Source organism: Myodes glareolus, chromosome 4 (genome assembly GCF_982192425.1).
Source record: "Myodes glareolus chromosome 4, mMyoGla1.1, whole genome shotgun sequence".
NCBI lineage: Eukaryota > Metazoa > Chordata > Mammalia > Rodentia > Cricetidae > Myodes > Myodes glareolus.
The window spans coordinates 30,471,807-30,491,610 of NC_142029.1; the positions used below are offsets into that span (position 1 = coordinate 30,471,807).

The 19,804-nt window shown below is 43.2% G+C and overlaps 1 protein-coding gene and 1 pseudogene across 2 annotated transcripts in view; both read right to left on the bottom strand.

Annotated features, from left to right (window-relative positions):
- Positions 1–510: 510 nt before the first annotated feature.
- Positions 511–5,744, bottom strand: LOC125393601 (large ribosomal subunit protein eL18 pseudogene; annotated as a pseudogene).
- Positions 5,745–12,953: 7,209 nt separating this feature from the next.
- Myzap (myocardial zonula adherens protein) overlaps positions 12,954–19,804 on the bottom strand; it is a 90,156-nt gene continuing 83,305 nt past the window's right edge. For both annotated transcript variants that reach the window (XM_048423262.3, XM_048423261.3), the window contains one exon: positions 12,954–13,836. Coding sequence is in view for 1 of the 2 variants with exons in the window: in XM_048423261.3 (XP_048279218.2) it covers positions 13,740–13,836 (97 nt within the window). In the remaining variant the exon portion in view is untranslated. The remainder of the gene's footprint in view (positions 13,837–19,804) is intronic.

The following is a 19,804-nucleotide window of genomic DNA, read 5'->3' on the forward strand; positions in this document are numbered from 1 at the left end:
AGGTCAGTGGGGGTAGGTAGACGATGCAACCATGCCCAACATGGGTCATGCCTGAGGGCTTGTCCGCACATGCGTGGCCCTGGAACCCAGAAGTGTCAGCCATATAGTGGTTGAAATCATAACAATCAGACCGAGGGAAGAGAAGCAAATGCCCAGCTCCTGGGAAGGAGAGATTTGGGGTACCGGTCAGTCAGGTGAGGAATGTTGAGGGAGACTTGTCCTGGGTTTGAGTGAGACCTAGCAAGGAGAGAGAAGGAAGCAGGTTGGGATTTTTTTTTGTTTTTTTTTTTTTCTTTTGACCTGGGAGGTCACTGCTAGGGATAACTAGGGAAAGAAGGTGAACTGGAGAATGTCAGGTGACTGGTGTGAGACCCTCATCCCTTATTCTCAAAGGAACGAGAAGGAATTTCCTAGCAGGGTGTTTTGAAATAAAAAACCCCAGACTAGCTTCATGTTCCCAGAAAAAATAGCCCCCCCCACACACTGGGGAAAATCCAAAGCACAAGGACACTAGGCCACCTGGTGGAGACTGGTAAAGATGTCCTGACTCAGGGACAGCGTGACCTTGCTCTAAAAACAAAGATCAGGCTGACAAAACAGGATGGAAAAGAGCAAAGACCTTGCACCCGTGCCAAACCCCCCTGATGGCACTGGAGGGCTTGTAGTTTTTGCCTTTAAAAAGCTAACCCCACAGAGGGATTTGAGTTCTTCCCTGCCTCACTGCATCAAGTGTGGAGACAGTCCCGACCTAGCCCGTATTAAGCTAACAATAAACCTTGCTTATTGTAGTCTGAACTTCTCTGGTTTCTGGTGGTCTCTCTGGGGATTGTAATCAGGGCACAACAACTCGTAATATCTGTCATGGCCAGTCATTAATGGGGATGGGTACAGTGGGGAGGGGGGAAAAATAATCCAGAGAAACAAGTTATTTTTATTCTAGGAGCCAAATTAGATGGGGGTAACTGTAATGGATTAAATAAAAATGCTGCAGGTTTCCGAATGACTGCAGCAGGCAGCGGGCCATGAGACCATACCACAGGTCCCCAAGTTGGGGGCAGGCAGCAGGCAGGGAGTCTTGAGAGTAGCCAGTCCCAGGCAGGGATAGTACACGAGACCACGAGGAGAGACAGACAAATGGGCATGCCACAAGACCATGCCGCAAGTCTCCCAAGGAGGCTGGTCCCGGTCAGGGAGCCACACGGTGGGAGAGAGACAGAAACATGGATAGGCAGGCCATGCAGAGTGAGGTTGGATATTTATTTAGTGAATTATGGAGGGGAAAGGAAGAAGGGGAGAAAAGGTGAGAGAGAGAGAGAGAGAGAGAGAGAGAGAGAGAGAGAGAGAGAGAGAGAAACAGAAGGGGGAAGAGGAGAAGTGGGAAGAGACAGAAACTGCCTCTTCAAGAGGGCAATGGAAAAGGAAGAGACTCAGACTGCAAGCAGGAAGATCTGCCTGCCTCAGTTGATGGGGGAGGGAATGGGCGGGGCTTGTCCCTTAAAGGGACAAGACAAATTATTACAGAAACTGTTATTGCTTAACCAAAATAGCAGAGCTTTATAAAATGCCATGGTCATGACTAACTGGGGACAAAGGCATAGAAAAGGAGGTAAGAACACCAAAGAGATCTGAAACATAGAGACCCTAGGGTAGAGTCGTTTCTGGTCCAGCTCTAAAGTTTAGAACTTCTATAAAATGTCACATTTCCTCCCAGCTAATTTTCCTGAGATTAGGACACCGAGCTGCTTTCCTCAGCTACCCCAGGGTTTAGGTCGTAAAGCACAGACGATCCAGTAGGAAAATAAATCCTAGCATTAGTTATCCAAACCGAGATGCCGGACTGAATGCTCGGCTCCTATCTCCCTTTTTATCAGCAAATAGTAATTTAAAGTCATTTGCTGGGTTATGGTTCCTGGGCGGCAGCCTGCAGTCTATTAAAATTAATCCTGACAGAGGTCCCTAGTTGCTTGCTTTCTCCGGGCCCATCCAGGCCCCTGTTTATGGACAAGATGAACAGCCCATCCATCCCAGAGGGTCTGGGAGAGGAAGCACATTAAAATGGCTGCCTGCATCTTTGTTTGCTCAGCTGCTCGGACAAGCTAGAACTGGGGGAAATGGGATTAATTAAGGGGAAGTTGCCCATGGGGAAAAAGAAATACAAGGACTCTGGTGAGAAAAATCTCAACTAAATAAGTTTCAAGTCGGAGGAAAGAACTCTTTTTCTCTTCAGACATTTGCATGGTTGAGTGCTGGTCAGTGAGGAATTGCTCATTCCAGGCCACCAGTGTGTTTTATGAGCTGGACAGTGTCAGGAGAGCTAGTCTGGGGTTAGGAAGGATTGCCAAATGTATGGTTCTTTGAATCTTCATCTATCTTCATCTAATTTTCCTTTTTAATGAGAAAGTTAAAGGACGATTCTTAGTTAAATAACATGGCCGTTTATGGATACTAAGCATTTGTAAGATTTTTTTTTCTATGAATAAATTTATAAACCAGAAATAAAAATATCCTTGGACATGTCCATGTCCTTATCCTTAGTACAGAGCACAGAGGCACCCTGGCTCAGACCCCTCTTCCTCTTCAGGTCGGAAAGTCTTAAGAAGAGTTCAAATGCTTTCTCCTTCCTTTGTCCTGTTCTACTTCCCTTTTACACACTTACTGAAATTCCTCCTCTAAAAAGACAATTTGGCTAACAAAGATTTTTCTTTGAGGCCTTAGAGCCTTCTGAAAGGGATGTGGACTGTCAATCATCTGCATAGGACCCTGTATTAGTTCCAAATGATCCTGCTCCTAAAAACTCAGTTGAGACAGTGACCTACAGTTAAAAAAAAAAAAGAGTAGAATTTAATGGGGGAGGAGAACAGAAAATGGAGATGACTTCGAGCCCTCTGAGAAAGACAAATCAGAGAGCATCACTGAGCAGAGTTTTGGGTAGCAGGATGACCCTGGGAGTTCTGACCCTAAGGACTGGGGAGCAGGCAGTTAATACTTACAGTTTGCTTAGAAGTCATTTAAGTTGCTTACTGGAGTGCAGAGCCCTTATACGTAAAGGGCCTCATTGAGTGTTGTTTTCTCATAAAATATCTAGAACATTTTGTATCATAATTCTGGCTCTAAAAATTATTTTAGGGCTGGAGAGATAACTCAGTATTTAAGAGCACTGGCCACTCCTCCAGATGACCCAGTTTGCTTTCCAATGCCCATTTGGCAACCAGAAACGATTTATAACTCCAGTTCCAAGGGATCCAATGCCATCTTCTGGTCACTTAGGGTGCCAAGCATGCAATACATATACACATACAAATATACATACAGGGAAAACACTCATACACATAAAATAAAACTAAATAAATCTTTAAAAATTATTTAAGTAATAACATGGGGTCAAGTGAACTCTGCTGGCGGTTCTTTTCTGTTGCAGGAAAGACAGTTCGTACACACAGAAAAGGGTAAGAGTGGTAATTAACAAAATTTCTAGGGCAAGACGTTTCAGCTTCCTCCCAAGCTCAGGGGCAGACTGCAGCCTCTGTAGTGACTGGAGACAAGTGAGTCTTCATTGTGGTCACATCTATCACTCTTTTAAAAAATATTTATTTTGCTGGGCAGTGGTGGCACACACCTTTAATTTCAGCACTTGCTAGGCAGAGGCAGTTGGATCTCTGTGACTTTGAGGCCAGATTGGTCTAGTGAGTTCCAGGACAGCCAGAGTTGTTAAACAGAGAAACCTTGTTTCGAAACATATATATATATATATATATATATATATATATATATATATATATATATATATGATTTGATTAAAAATCAAATACATATAAGTGTACATATATGGCATATGCATGTGTCAGGGTATGGCTAAGGAATCTAGAAGAGGCTGTTGAATCCCCTGGAGCCAGAGTTACCCAGCTTTTGTAATCCCCCAACATGGATGCTGGGACCCAATCCTGAGTCTTCTGCAAAGGCAGCACACTTTTCTAGACACAAAGCCATTGTTCTTATCCACATATTATTCTTTGGAAGGAGATCAGAAGCCAGTGAGATAAAGAAACTGGTAATGCACAGCCTAGGGCAGGGAAAAGCTGACTACCCAATCCTCTCAGTATCCTTGACCAGAATCCTATCTCTGGTCACCTTACATGAAAGAGAAAAGCTCTGAATCATATCAACCAAGAGTTGAAAAAGAGGAGGCATATGGGATGCCTACAAAGCATACAGTCAGAACTGCTCAGGACAAAACAAAACAATACAGCCCAGAGAACAAAATCCCCCAAATGGGAGAGACACGGCACAAGGTAATCCAGAAAGGTTTGAAGACAGTCTTGAGAAAATTAGTCCATTTCAGGCCAACAAGATGGCTCAGTGGGCTAGGGCATTTGGGTACAAGCCTGGAGACTTGAGTTTAATCTGTGGGACCCACATATAGGTGCAATGAGAGAATCAATTCCACAGTGGTCTTCTGACACCCATTCTCAGACAGACAGAGAGACAGACAGACAGACACATATATACCTCCCCCCACACACATTCACACACACACAAAGGCAATCTACAACTAAGCCTTCAGGGGTATGATCTACATACATTACCTTCGTGTTAAGTCCATGGACTTCTCTGAGCCTCAGTTTCCTCCCATTTAAAAGGAGCGTGCGGAGCTACCCTCCAACAGGCCTCTCAGTGCTCAAAGGCACAATTCTAAGATGGCTAATCTTACAACACATTCCTTGGCAACATCTGCATCTATTTAAGCTCATAAATGTTGAGAAGAAATACTTGGTATGTTGTAAAGCAGGAAGCAGGTATCTCCTTTAAATAAACACCCCTCCAGTGCTGATGAAGTTCCAGGCTTATCAGCTATGCCACTCTCCCATGCTCATCTGTATCTTATGGGGCTGGCTAATGTTTTCCGTCACCTAGAATTCTTGAGCGTAATTTGATTTTCATATCTAGGGGATGACAGCTTTGAGTAGTTTAAGATTATTTATAGGGTTAAAAATTCAAAATTTGTCAAAATAGCAGAAGACAAGCAAATTATAATAAATGGTGTGAGAAGGATGCCGCTTGGAATGGGCTGAAGAGAGAGGTCATTTTTAAGAAATAACCCTCTCTATCTCCTCTCTCTCCAAAAATCCAAAGCTTTTTTTTTTTTTAACAGTAAGATCAGATTCAGGGGTAGTTTTTGTAGCTGCACTGGCCCATCTGCCTCTGGCACATTTGAACTTCTGGCCCTTGGTTTGGATATAAGCTTAAGTGTGATTGGTGTGGCCTTGTCAAAATGCCGGTACACCTCGGCCTTGTCAAAATGCCGGTACACCTCGGCCCTTCTGAGGACCAGACAAGAGCACGGTGCCACCACCCCCGGAAGACTCCAGGGCCAGCAGGTTGAAGGTGAGGATCTTACTTCCAGCCTTGAGGATGCGACTTCCCGCCTGGCTCACCCTCAGTGCACACACCTTTAGCTTGGGTACATCGTCTATGACTGTCTCCACAGCCATATGACTGTCTCCACAGCCACAGTTGTTTTGTTCTCTCAGCCAGGAAGCTTCATGTTTCGGATTATCTGGGACAGGGACAGAAGTGGCCAGTTAGTGAAACTCATAAATTACTTTCAGGACAACCTGACTGAAGGTGGAGTTGGTTTTTCTGGCCAGAAACCTGAACAGCTTGGCTAGCCGTCACAGGTAGATGGCCTGGCCCTTGGGCTCCTTGTACCAAACACTTTGGTCTTTGTTGCGAATGTCAACACCCATGATGGTACCTCCTGTTTGGCCAGGTCCAGAAAGCAACAGTGTCTTGATAACCTACGACAGGAAACAGTTCATGTGAGCTGGGGGTTACAAATTGTGGTTTTCCTGGACAGACTCAATCTCTAGTTGGATGTACAGTGTTTCTAAAGTTAAGGGTAGGTGAGATTGCTCAGTGGTTATTGAATTGCACGGCTCTTCCAACAGACCTGAGTTCTGTCCTCAGTATCCATATCAGCATTTTATAACTGCCTCTATTCTACATCCAGGGGAGCTGATACCCTCATCTGGCCTACACAGGTACCTGAATTCATGTGCACATACATACACACATGCAGATGTGCACACAAGACACACAAATAAAAATAAAATAAATCTTAAGAAAAAAAAAGAGTTGGACTTAGGATGTACATGTCCTTTACAGTCTGGGAACTCATCCTCCCAGACTCTACCAGCCTCTCACCCTACTGTCCTGCCTTTCCTTCCTTGTGTGTGGGTCCCCGAACAAAGAGCATTTATACTGGGACATGTGTAAACTGTCTTCTTTTCTGAGAGGCTGTACCAGGGTGGAAATGTCTAGAGTATCAATATAATATCTATACTTGTTATAGGAAAATGATCTTTGCTTCAAATATTGCAAAGTTTTATAAAGCTTCTGCATTTTCAGGACTATCACAGGGCCGGTAGGAGCTCAGCAGGTAAAGGTACAAACCCAACAACCCAAATTCAATTCCAGAACCATGTAAAGTTGAAGGAAAGAACTTACACCACACAGTTGTCTTCTGACCTCCACACATACACTGTGGCATGTATATCCCTCAATAATTATAATAAATGATCTAATTTGTAAAGTAATGACTGCAAATGACCAGTTCTGTGGTCTACACAAAACAATGCAATCCCATGTTTCAAAGTTAGCTGGAAGGCAAGAACGGTAGAGTTACCCAAAGCCTGCAGGACAGCTAGCCCACACTAGCCTAGAGCAGAGACCGTGAGACCCTGCTTTGTCAATGTGGATAGTGAAAACCAAAAGCTATCCTTTGACATCCATACTCATATCACACACACACACACACACACACACACACACACACACACACACACTTTTAAAAATGAATCATCCCAACCAATGTAGGACTAGCCCTCTTCCACATTATTTTTGTTTGTTTGTTTGCTTGATTGCTTTGTTTTTGTTGGGAGGGGGCATTGTTCTGTTTTGTTTTGGTTTTTTTTGAGACAGAGTTTTACTGTGTAACCCTGGTTGTCCTGGAACTCACTCTGTAGACCAGGCTGGCATCAAACTCACAGAGAACTGCCTACTTCTGCCTCCCAAGTGCTGGAACTAAAGGTGTACACAACCACTGCCTGGTCCCTCCTCCAGATTATAAACTTTGTCAAGACTGCAACTTTTTAGTACCATTTGTAGAAACTGAATTTTAATTCCTTTTCAACCTTACTAAGCCTATTTATAAATAGAGTCTTGGACTTTGGAGGGGAGCACAGGTTTCCTTATTTTATAACCCAACAACTAAATGCCCTGGTCAAATGTCCAGTCTCACCACTGCAAACAATCACTGTGTTTGCAACCAGCTCAACTACATATTGATGCCATTTACAAATTTGCTTCAACACTCTTAGTGACAAAAGCTGTTTTTTAAATCTTCAAAGAAAGGAGCTGGTGTGATCGCTCAGCAGTTAAGAGCACTGGCTGTACTTCAAGTGGTCCTGAGTTCAATTCCCAGTAACCACATGGTGGCTCACAACCATCTGTAATGGAATCTGATGCCCTCTTCTGGTATGCAGTTGTACATGCAGAACAGAGCACTCAATAAAAATAAATAAATAAACAAACAAATAAATAAATAACACTTCAAAGAAAGTAGAAATCTTTATGAGTACTGTGAAAACAGTATCTTTAATGCCAGGTCTAATACTTTAAATTTCATATTGAGGATTTTGTAAAAAGAAATACAAAACACAACAATAAATGGTCAACTTGTGACAATCCTAATTTTTTCTCCCCAGCTCTCCAAAAGTTTTAAAAATAAATCTGTGGGTACTATAAAGATCTTTTATTTTAGGGTAGGACTACCAAATGATCAGCTAAGTTGTTTTCGGTCTGAGTATGTTTTGTTTAGGAGGTGGCAAAGTTAAGAGGAAGAGAGAGCATTAATATTTGCAAGATGTCATTAATCTCCAGAAAGAGCCCAGGACAGTCCACCCCGCCCCCATCCCGGCTCTCATTTCAGAACTAACCCAGTTTTCTGTTATTTGGCTCTGAAAAGTCTTAAATCTATAACAAGAGACTGACTTCCTGTTCTCAAGAGTGTGCCTGCCAACAAAAACATTTACAAGAAAAGCCCCAGGGCCAAAAAATTGCCTACTAATTATTTCTCAGCACCCCCCACCCCTAATTCAGGAAGGTGAATGCTGTAAACGCTGCATCTTAAAACTCTGAAGTATGTGTTGAAAAATTAAGAGAAAGCCCACAAGAACTGCTTGCTGCTTGCTTATATTTTATTGCATTCAAATTACATCAGTTTTATGGCCCTTGGGCACAAATTATGGGTTTTTTATATAATATTATATTTAGAATTCCACAAAGATTATACTATATAGTTATTATCAAAAGTGCCCACTGGAAGTTGTATTCCCATTACCTTCCCAAGCGGGAAAGCAGCAACCTTGACACTGAAGACTTGAAGCTGCCCTGAGCTCTTGCCAGAAGGCAGAGTGCGCCCTAGCTGGACTGACAAGGCTAGGGCTGGGTGTTCTTGGTGGTCCATGCATCCAAGGTGAGCCCTGTCAGCATCCTGTGAGCCCCCGTGTAAGAATGCACACACTGGTAATCGGTGTGAACATCCAGAGGACTAGAAAAGGGACAATTGTGAAAAGGACTGGAGAGTAGGCACCACCTGACCTCATGGCCTGTGGCAAAGCTCCCATGCTCAGGTGTCCATCCAGGGAACTGGGTCACAATAACAGGACCAAGAGCATAGAAATAAGCCCAGGCCTCTTTAGCCAGTTGACATTCAAGAATTGTGCAAGGGAAAGACAATGGTAAATGAGGTGTGTTCTCAACAACTGTGCTAGACATCAGAAACCTACATGCCAAAGAAGAGAGAGGGATGGAGGGAGGGCAGGAGGGGGAAAGGAGAAAGAAGATGCTGGAAAGAAAAGAGAAAAACACGCCTTGCTTTAACACATACTTTACACCAGGTTTTAGAGAATTTGCCCCGTGAATCACCACAAGGCTTCAGCGTTCATCCCTTTCGAATTCCCTTGTTTCTGATCTAGAAACACATCAGTCTCCTCTTTTTTTCTAACAGGACCCACTCTTTGGAATTCTCATCTTTGGGCCTGAGGAAAAAAAGGTGTGCTTTTTAGTCACCTGCTTACCAGACCACATCTCCTCTCACTGGGGTTGGATGTGGTTTGTTCCCTGAAAGACCATTTGCTAGAATCTTGGTCCCCAGGGTGGTGATGTAGAGAGAGCTGGGATACTTGGGGGAGGGAAGCTGGGTCCATCATTGAGGATACCGTCGGTAGAAGCGATTGACATATTCTTGTAGAACCCTTTAATTTCAAGGGGAGCAGGTTGCTACAGAATGAGTGAGGCTGGCTTCAGAATGTCCCCCAACTTCCTGTTGTATCTTGCGGTATCTTCCTCTCCCAGATGCCCCCACCATGATAGACTCCAACAAAGTGCCGCCTCACTGAGCAGCGGGTCCTGGATCCCAGGAGATACTGGTTCCTTCTGAATCCCCTCTTAGTTCCCATCAGATGCTGAGACCCTCTCTGGGCCCTGGGAGAACACAACTCACAAGTGAAGTTCTTGAACTTAGCTATCCAAGGGCAATATATCCTGCAGGAAATGTTCTTACTGTTTTCAGAAGGACAGGTCTCCCAAAAACAAGAGATTCCTCATGTTCTCCATTTCTCACTGCTAATGTTGGCAGAGGGATCAGAGGGTCACTTCCTTATAGCATTGGTGAGTTTCAGTGCACACAAATTTCCACAGAACAAATGAGACTTTGCGCACTGAAAGATTTAAAGCTCGTACACTGTTGAGACTGGCAATTCTTCTTCAAGGAATTTAACCTGAGAAAACAATTAGGAGAATGTCCACGGACGTGTGCAGAAGATGGATTGCTTAAGAAAGAATAAAGACAATCTTTGAAATTCCAGTGTGACTGGATAGGTTAATTGAATCATGGTGCTTGAATGAAATAGAATCCAATTAATTATATACTTTTTTTTCAAAAAAAAAAAAAGGTAGAGCTGGAGAGAGGGCTCAGCAGTTAAGAGCACTCGCTGCTTACTCATGAGGAACTGAGTCCAGCATCTGCATGAGGTAACTCACAACTAGTTCTAGGGAACCTGATGCCCTCTTGTGGCCTCTTCAGGCACCTGTGCCCATATATGTGCATATACTAACACACACATACACACACACACACACACACACACACACACACACACACACTTGTACAAAGATACAGTGGTGCAAAGGTTATGGATGTGGATCAGTTGACAGACAATTGCTAGCAGGCACAAAGCCCTAGGCTCCATCCCTAGCACTGCATAACTGAGCATGGGCATGGAGATGCACACCTATAATCCCAGAACTGAGAGGCAGAGGTAGGAGAATCAGAAGTTTAATCATCTGTGGCTACACAAGAGTTTAAGGTCACATTAGGATACATGGGATTTTTGTCTCAAAGAAGAAGAAATAAATAATGGTGCAGCTTCTATAATATGTACACATAAATTTTAACTGCATTAAGTCAAACTGCTTATGAAAGATGTAATGACACTGGGTGGCATTGAGTAAGGGCTTGCTGTGTACCAACTACTATTCTAAGACCTGCCCAAGGACTAGCTCAGCCATTCTTCACATAACCCCACCAGAAAGAAATTGCCACTGTCCTGTTGCAAGGGGGCTGTGGCGGGTCACATGACTTACATAGGCACACACAAGGGAGTATGCTCAGACAGTTGGATCCCAGAGCCTATATTCTTAAAAACCACCACGTGATTCTACTTCTCTATGGAAGGTCATATGTCTCATGAAAATGAAACAAATAAATGTTATATATGCTTGTGCGTTATTGACAATGCTAAGGAGGATTGAAATGAAAATATTAACTTGAAGCACCATAATAAAATTGATTCATTTTCTTTTATTGAGACAGAGTTTCTCTGTAGCTTTGGAGCCTGTCCTGGAACTAACTCCTGTAGACCAGGCTGGCCTTGAACTCTCAGAGATTCACCTGCCTCTGCCTCCCCAGTGCTGGGATTAAAGGCATGCACCACCACTGCCCGGCTTTTTTATTTAAAACCTTTCTATATATTGTGATTCTTTACCCTGGTGAGGTAAATTCACTGTGTTAGTATTAGAATCCTGCACCCCCGTTCTATACAATACTCAGGTTCCTAGTGGGAATATAGGCCCATGCCTGCCACAGTGTCTGTGAAAGTAAGAGACAACTTTTTGGAGTTGACTTTCTCCTTCCAACTTGTTTTGAGGTGGAGTCTCTTTCTCTTCCTCTTTCTGCTTGCTGTATACTCCAGATTGTCTGGCCTGGAACATTCCACATTTCTCCCATCTCCTCTGCCTCACGCAAGCCACCTGGGATCAGACTCGGGTCATCAGGCTTACAGACACAGTAAGTGCCTTTACTGGTCAAACTGTTCCACTGGGCCTCCCTAGATGTGGTATCAACCAAGGATCTAAAAGACTTTTCTCGGTTTTTCTCTGTAATGGTCTTCCTGGATAGTTCAGTCTTCAGAGTTCACTACATGTTATATGAAAAACACAAAGGCCCTGTCAGCAGAAAGACCCCTTAAACATATCTGTCTGTCTGTCTGCCTATCTTGTCGTGCTTGTTTTAACAGAGGGACAAGGGACTACGGAGCTGTTTGCAGATAGCTTCCATCACCGCCTTTGGTCACATTAAAACTGGCTTTCTTTGAATCACTGTCTTTCACTTTGAAATCTCTTCCAGACTAGTTTCTCCAGGGACACTGACCTCCAAGGATGGCCTACTCCTCCCTGTGGGTGCACCTTCCCCATCTGCTGTCGTGATGGCCTCTGTCACAGCCACTCCTTGATGCCCAGAAGGAGGGATCCTTGTTACCCCCGGGGACCACACAGGAGCCAACTGTGCTTTAAAACAAACCCGGAGTGACTGCAGCTGTGAACTTCACTCCCACTTCCATCCGCCTGGCAAGTCGCTGCGACCATCACGTTAGAGGGGGAGCTGTCCTCCACAGAGCTCTGGTGACTCATCTAAGGTCCTTTAGCCAGTTTAAACACAAATTTGACTACAAAAAAAATTGACATTTTGGGTAATATCTCAGGTGGTAAAGTATTCTCTGTGCAACCATGAGGATCTGAGGTTGATCTCCTGGAATGCATGTAAAAGACAAAAGCAAACAAAACCAACTAGGCCTAGTGTCATGTACTTATAATTCCAGCACTGGGTTTGGGGAGGGGTGAAGAGAGGATCCCTGAGGCTCTCTGGGAGCAAGTTTGGCCTACTAGGCATGGTCCAGGCCAAGGAAAGATCTGTCCCACAAAATAATAAAGCAGGTGGTACCTGAGGAAGAATACTTGACATTGTTCTCTGGTTTATGTGTGTGCACCACACACACATGCAAACATACAAACATGTACACACACGTGCGCACACACACACTTTTCACTTTCTCCTGACTCAGGGTGATTTCTTCAATGGAACTACTTTGTTCACTTGATTTTCCCAAACTAGATGACGAAAGGCTGTGAAAGGAGGGAAGTCTCAAATTTTTAATTCTTTATTTTTATACGTATGTTTGTGTGCATCAGATTCCTCAAAACTGGGGTTGCAGGCAGTTGTGAGCTGTCATGCAGATGCTGGGAACCGAACCCCGATCCTCTGCAGGAATAGCAGTTGCTCTTAACAGCTGAGCAATCTCGGCCGGCCTGGAGGGTTATTTTTAAAAGGAAGATTTAATTCTTTGTGATTGTGAATGTATCTTACTCTTTTCAGAAAGTGTGTTAGTGAAATGTATTTCAGGATTTGAAAAGAAATACAATCTTGGACCTCACCACTCTTCTGTGGATCAACTGAAGATACCATTGGTGTCTGATCTTGACACCATTCCAGAGCCTAGTCTGCTAAGTATCTATTCCTCCTACATAGTCATGGACCAAACAGAACAGAGACAATATTAGAACAAAATAGAAGGCATTTATTAAATATATGTGACGTGGGTTTTAATATCAAAGTAGAGCGTGCGTGAATAGACTCCTCATCTGTTTAACAAAAATATCAATTGTTACTTAAATACGAAATGACTAAATGCCACAACATACAAAATTCTTCTTTAAGTTAAGTGAGAAAAGAAAGAATCACAGCTTGCATAAATATAGTGATCTCAGATGGTCCAATCATGGCATAAGGCACACATTAAAACAGGAATCAGTGAATCAGAATGCAGTTACTCTGGCACACCCAAGTCTCTAAACGTGGTTCCCACAACCAGGCCCACATCCTCCCGACCAGAGGAGAGAGCCCCGGATGCCAGGAATCTTCCCCTCCAGGTTCAAGTTTTTCCAGGTGCCCATGCTCCTTGTGCACAGGCTTCTCCATGCGGGAGAAATACTGCTGCTAATACTTTACGGGTAAACAAAGCCTTTATGCTGTAACAAACATGAAATTTTTAATTAATGCCCCTTTCTCTCCAAATCGAGTAAAACAACATAGACTGTAAAGCCAGGACTTCAACATCCACGTGGAAAGCAAATGATGATTCTGTATAGCAGGGCTGGGCGGATGTCCGAAAGAAGACCTCATGTCCACATCCTGGCTTGTTCTCTCTGCCTCCACTGGCCTGAGATTCCCATTCTGGCTTACACCGTGTCTACGAGGAAGCAATCATCACCCTCTCCAGACCTTTAAGTCGCAGGGTTGCAGGGCTTTTCAATGCCTGCAAGAAGCACGTGTCTCTGAGTGCCTAAGTCAGCGTTTTCTTTGAGGTTAACTCCAGGACTCGCGTGTATGGGGTGTAACTCCTGGAAGGCATTGTGAATTCGCGGGTCCTGCCTGTTGGGCTGAGAAATGAGAAAAGAAAGAAAAGGAAAATGAGACAAAACCTTCCATGCACTTCATGTAGTAAGAACTCAGCACTGAAAAATAAAAATGTGGTGATTTAATAATGCAGTTGAATATTGCACAGAAACGCTATAAAAGGGATTGGCTATGGTCTGAATATCATTTCCCTGTAAATTCAGAGCTGAAATTCTAACCCTGGGAAGAATGGCATCAGCAGGTGAAAAGGCCACAAGGGTGGTGCCTCATGAGCAGGATTAGGGTGCTTACAAAAGGTCTCAGGGAGCTTCAAGTGAGGACACAGGAAAAGCATTGTGAACCAGAAAGCATATTCTAACCAGATACTGAGACTGTTGGTGCATTGGTCTTGGACTTTCTGACCTCTTGGATAAGAAGTAAATTTGCCTGCCCTTTAGCTTCCATTTTAGTTTGACAAAATATGAAACTACATTTCCCAGCCTTCTTTGCAATTAGGTGGACCATGTTACTGAATGGGCAGAAATGAGTCCTCCCACATGAGGTTGAAATGGTCCATCCCTATGCATTATCTTGTATGTTCACCTTCTTTTCTCTTTTATGTAGAGGTTTGGGTCGGGGAGTGAAGGAACTCTAACCCACTTGAGCATGTAGCTCTGGTGAACTTTGCCTGTCTCCCCATTCTCTCTGCCTTGCTCAAAACCATTAGATGACATTTCTAAAGCTAACCACCAAGGTTTATTCCCTTATTTGGTTACTTCCTCTTCCTCAGGCTGACCACCAAATCCAGCAATCAAAAGCCTCCTTTCACCTAATTAATATGTCCAATTAGAATTAAAGACCTCATCCTATCACAGGGTTTCCCATTTTTCCTCTAGAAACCGCCATTTCCCCATGTGTCTTGTCTATCTCCTTTCTATCCAGAAGAGGTCCTTTGTCCCTCAGGAACACATACCTCTTCCCTCTTTCTCTTGTTCCCTTTCCCTTCTTCCTCTTCCCCCTCTCCTGTACTACCGCATCCTAGCCCATGCTAACACAGACCTCCCCTTTTCTTCCTCTTAAGAATTACACCCACAAGGTCATTTGCTGCTGTTTTCCTGCCCGAGTCAGAAAGCAGCCACTTTATCTTCTCTTCCCCGCTTAATAAAGGATCTCTCTGTGAAACAGGTGTTTAGTTGTGGATTGTGTGCCTAACCCAGGGTCTAGGAGGGAGTCCTCAATGTTAGGGTGCCCCCTTCATGGAGGGTGGGTCCAAGGAAGTCATTGGGGGAAGAATCCTAGAAACCTGAACGACATTTCTACCTGCCTTGCTCTGTGACATGGAGGTGACAGTTACATTCTTGACCCCCAATAGCACAATGACCAAATGCACAGGAAGCATAGCAGTTAACATCCTCGCCACTAACTCTCCACGTCCAGTCATTCACGTGGGACAGGTTGTATCAGGAGTATGAGAGGCAGGGGTGTCAGAGCTTACATATTGTGTGTCTCCCCTAGGACATAGTTGTGTAGAAGTTATTTCAAAATTAAAACTTTCCCTCTTGGAGGGAAGCTCATTAAGACATAGGATGTTAGGAAGGAGGTCAAACAACATGATGTGAGATTCCCCTCTGTATGTTGTGAATACGTTTTATTACCATTGGTTAATAAAGAAGCTGCTTTGGCCTATGTCAGGGCAGAATATAGTTAGGCTGGAAGAGATATATACAGAGAGTAGACAGAGTCCGGGAGATGCCAAGTAACTGCCGAAGGAGAAGGACACGGGAACCTTACTGGTCTGAGCAGCCGGGAGACCAATGAGCAGTCTCCTTTTACAAATGGCACCAACATGGGCCAACTACATCCACATAAAACCTGAGAGAGCTTAGGAAGGAATTCTAGACACAAAAGAACAGAGTTAAGCATGGTTTCTTGGTAGCAGCATTTTCTTGGTAGGGCTCTGTTTGTTAGGTGTTAGATTCCTTTAAAAGAAGGCTTCCTGACTCAGCATTAGCAGCAAAAACTGAGTGGCTCCTTTTAGAGCTGGCTTCCTGGATCAGGCTGGTCCTGTTATGGAGCACTTAAATGGAGTTTGTGAGCAGTGTGTTACAGATTGATTAATGGCAAAATAGACCCTCTGTGTCCTTGGAGCTGGGGCAGTGAGCATGGCTCACAGCAGCAGTGAATATACCTCTGCCATGTTGGACTGTGCAGTGCCAAAAGGTAAAACTGCAGCAATTAGTCCTGGTCATGATGTTTAGCATTTAAAAAAGCACTCCTGGTCAAAAAAGCACTACAGATATACAGTAAAGGCAGATTCAGACAAAAGAAAAAAAAGACCTCTAAGTGGGTCACAATGTTAGATAAATGTACATGGGGGGCTTCAGAGAGAGAAGAAAGTACAGACAGTCATAGGTTAAAGGAGTAAAGATAATAAAATAAATATTAAAAAGTAATGAGTAAAAAAAGCCATGTAAAGATGGAATATACACAGAGAGTCTGGATTATGTATATTATTGTGTTTCTTTTGAATTTTTTGACTCTTAATGAGATAATTGCAGAGAGACATTTGATTGTGGGAGCTGCTAAAAAAAAACCCATAAAGGTATCTTGACTTCAAAATTTTAGTCTAAAGTTATGTTGCTTTGGAAAAGAGATTCTGCTTTTGTTTCCACAGAAAATGAGAACCTGTAGATTCCTTTCAGGCTAGCGTGATCTGATGGAACAAGACCTCCTGAAAGGTCTTCATGAACCCTAAGGATACTTTGCCCAAGAAACAGCAAGAAGCAGTCTGGAGAAAACAACACCCAAATTTTCAAAATGAAGGTTTAAAAATGTTTGTTTTCATTTAAAGGAGATAAATATTTTGCATTGGTATGGATCTTAGTCTATTAATAAAAATTTAAGGTTCATTTTGTTACCTTGTGTATATGTATTTCTGCCATTGTTTAAGGTATTGTGTTTGTGCAGCTGATTTAAAAATGTAATGTGTAGTTAAAAAAAGAAATAGAGATTAATAGATAATCCTTTATAATAGTCAAACTTGTAGTCACGTTAGTTAGGTTTTCTAGATATATAGAGATATATTTCAGTTAGATCTTCAACACTTTAAAGACCTACAGAATATGGTATCTAAAATGTTTTAAGAACTTAGACTTTTCTCGACAGTGAGACATGTCTGCTTCTGGCAGAACCAATACTTTAGAGAGGCTGAAGGGCATTGAAGAAACTTGTTATGAAATTTGCCTTCAATTTGACAAGGCTAGCCATTTTGGCAAGAAACTGCTCTTGCCTGGACTGCTTGAGGTATGCTATATAAACTGGGCATGCAGGACCCACAGAAAAATGACTATTGAACTTGCCTAAAGGTGAGACAATCCATCAGGGTTCCTGATTTATAGAAACAACTGCTAGACATTCTGCAGGACACAGAAGAAAGTTATTGAACAGTTTTTCAAATTTCCTGTTTCATGGAAAAGTCTACCAGATACTATGGGCCTGTAGGCTGAAGATGGATGTCCCAATGTTACAGAAGAACTTTGGGTCCAGGCAATGAGACATCTCTGTTAATTCTAGAGTTTTGTTAGTTGCTTACAATTTAGTTCCTGTTTACTTAAGTAATATTATAATCTTCTGGGGTCTTTGAAGAAGTTGAAGACAAATAGTTATAGTTTTCCTTAGTTATGATAAAAGATAAATTAGATATGAAACTTTAGAGTCACAAAAAATACTGTAATTCTTGCTTGATACCTATTTTGTTATATGTAATTTTACTATGTCAAAGTTAAAAACAGAAAAGAGGAGATGATGTGGGATTCTCCTCTGTATGCTGTGAATATGTTTTATTACCATTGGCTAATAAAGAAGGTGCTTTGGCCTATGGCAGGGCAGAATATAGCCAGGCTGGAAGAGATATATAGAGAGAGTAGGCAGAGTCAGGGAGACAGCACATAACTGCCAAAGGAGAAGGATGCCTGAACCTTACCAGCCTGGGCAGGCAGGAAACAAACAAGCAGTCTCCTTTTACAACAACAGGATGTTCCAAGGAGAGGTGAAACATTCCATCCTGTAGGGTAGCTCCTTAATCTTAGGAAGTGAACAACACCAAGGCTTCAGGAAGCTCCTGAAACTGACCAGATCCAAACCTTCCCCAAGTATGTGTAAACAAAGAGTAAAGACTACTGAGAGACACTCGCAGATCAGTTGAGCTTCCTTTGAGAAGCAGAGAGCAAAGGCAGAAGTGGTGGTGCACATCTTTAATCTCAGCAGATCCCTGTGAGTTCAAGGACAGCCTAGTCTACATAGCAAGTTCCAGGTCAGCCAGAGCTATACAATAAGATCCTGTTTCAAAAATAATTAAATAAAATAAACAAAAACAAAAAAGGAGAAGGAGGTGGAGGAGGAGGAAGAGGAGACCTGAAAAAAAGGTTCAGGCAACTGAGCTACCTGCAGGCTGTGCAGTGTGCTCCAGCTACCTGCAGGCTGTGCAGTGTGCTCCAACTACCTGCAGGCTGTGCAGTGTGCTCCAGCTACCTGCAGGCTGTGCAGTGTGCTCCAACTACCTGTAGGCTGTGCAGTGTGCTTCAGTTTTCCAGCTGTTGTCACCCATGCTAGAGTAGGTTTTTGGTGACATAGCTGTCCTCAAATCATCTCTGGTCTGGTAAATAACCCAAATAAAACTCTCCAGCTCACTATGTTGAACTTTGATGGTATCCTTACTTTGTCTGTCATTGTGTCTCTATCTGGGTAAGCAGACATTTGTTCACATCTCCCCAGTGCCACACAACAGAGATCCAATATGTCTTTCCCATGCATTCCATTCCCCAGGCACACGGAAAATGACTGTTGCCCAGGCTCTGACACACCAGTGACAGTGTCCCCTATCACACTTATTTGCATCTGTGTCCATTGCTAGGCCTGATTTCTCTGGGAGTGAAAACCAAGTCTCACTCATCTTTGTGACCTCCGCAGGTCAGGCTGAGCATGGAACTTTCAGCCCACACAGACACGAGGATGGAAACCTCATGTTTGGGGGGGGGGGTCAGTCACAGTGTCACTGCCCACAGACAGGAATCTCTGGGGTGTGGTACTTCAAGAAGGCCCTGGTGACCTGGCGAGGCAGACTAGAGGAATAGCAGGAGCAGAAGCCAGATGGGCCTTGTGTGCCAGCTCCTATGAAAATTCCATGCAACAGAAACGGTCTCCTGTGACAATATCCTAAAAGCTCATAAAACACAGAAATATTTATAAAGGTGAACCCCCTATGTTTCAAAAACAGGCACTCACTTCCCAACCTTTCAAAAATGTAAAGTGACGGGGCAGGGGGGGCTCTTTATGAAGCTGATCACTAGGAAACATTTGGACTTCAAGAGCATAAGCCATTTCAATCACAACTGAAATTTGCTTGTTTGGAATTCACAGAGGAACAGTTTCCCTGGAGGCAAGGAGCACTTGCATAACCAACCCCCCCCCCAAAAAAACCCAAAACTTTGTCTTTTGATCTCCACAACAAAAACGTAAAAATAAAAACCTTTAAAGCACTCACTATGTGCAGGGCACTAATGGCCACGGGGAATATCTGCCACCAAACTGCACGAACTCAGATATAATTGAGGAGTTTGGAGAGATGGCTCAGCAGTTAAGAGCACTTGCTGCTTATAGAAGGTCTAGGCTCGGTTCTCAGTACCTACACGGTGACTTACAGCTAGTAAGTCCAGTTCTAGGGGATCTGATGCCCTCCTCTGGCCTCCATGGACATCAAGCATGCACGTGGTGTACATACATGCAGGCAAAACACTCAAACACGTGAAATAAAATAAATATATCCAAAAAACTAAAAATAAATCTAATTTTTTAAAAAAGTAACTAAGTTTACTGGAAACCATGTTTCAATTCATTACGGAGCAGAAGAAAGAAAAGTCTCATTGTTCATTCTTCTTTTTTCTCTGTACTCAGAGGCCAGATGACCTTAAATAATTCTCAGTGACTAATTAATATCTATCATGCTTTCCAAAC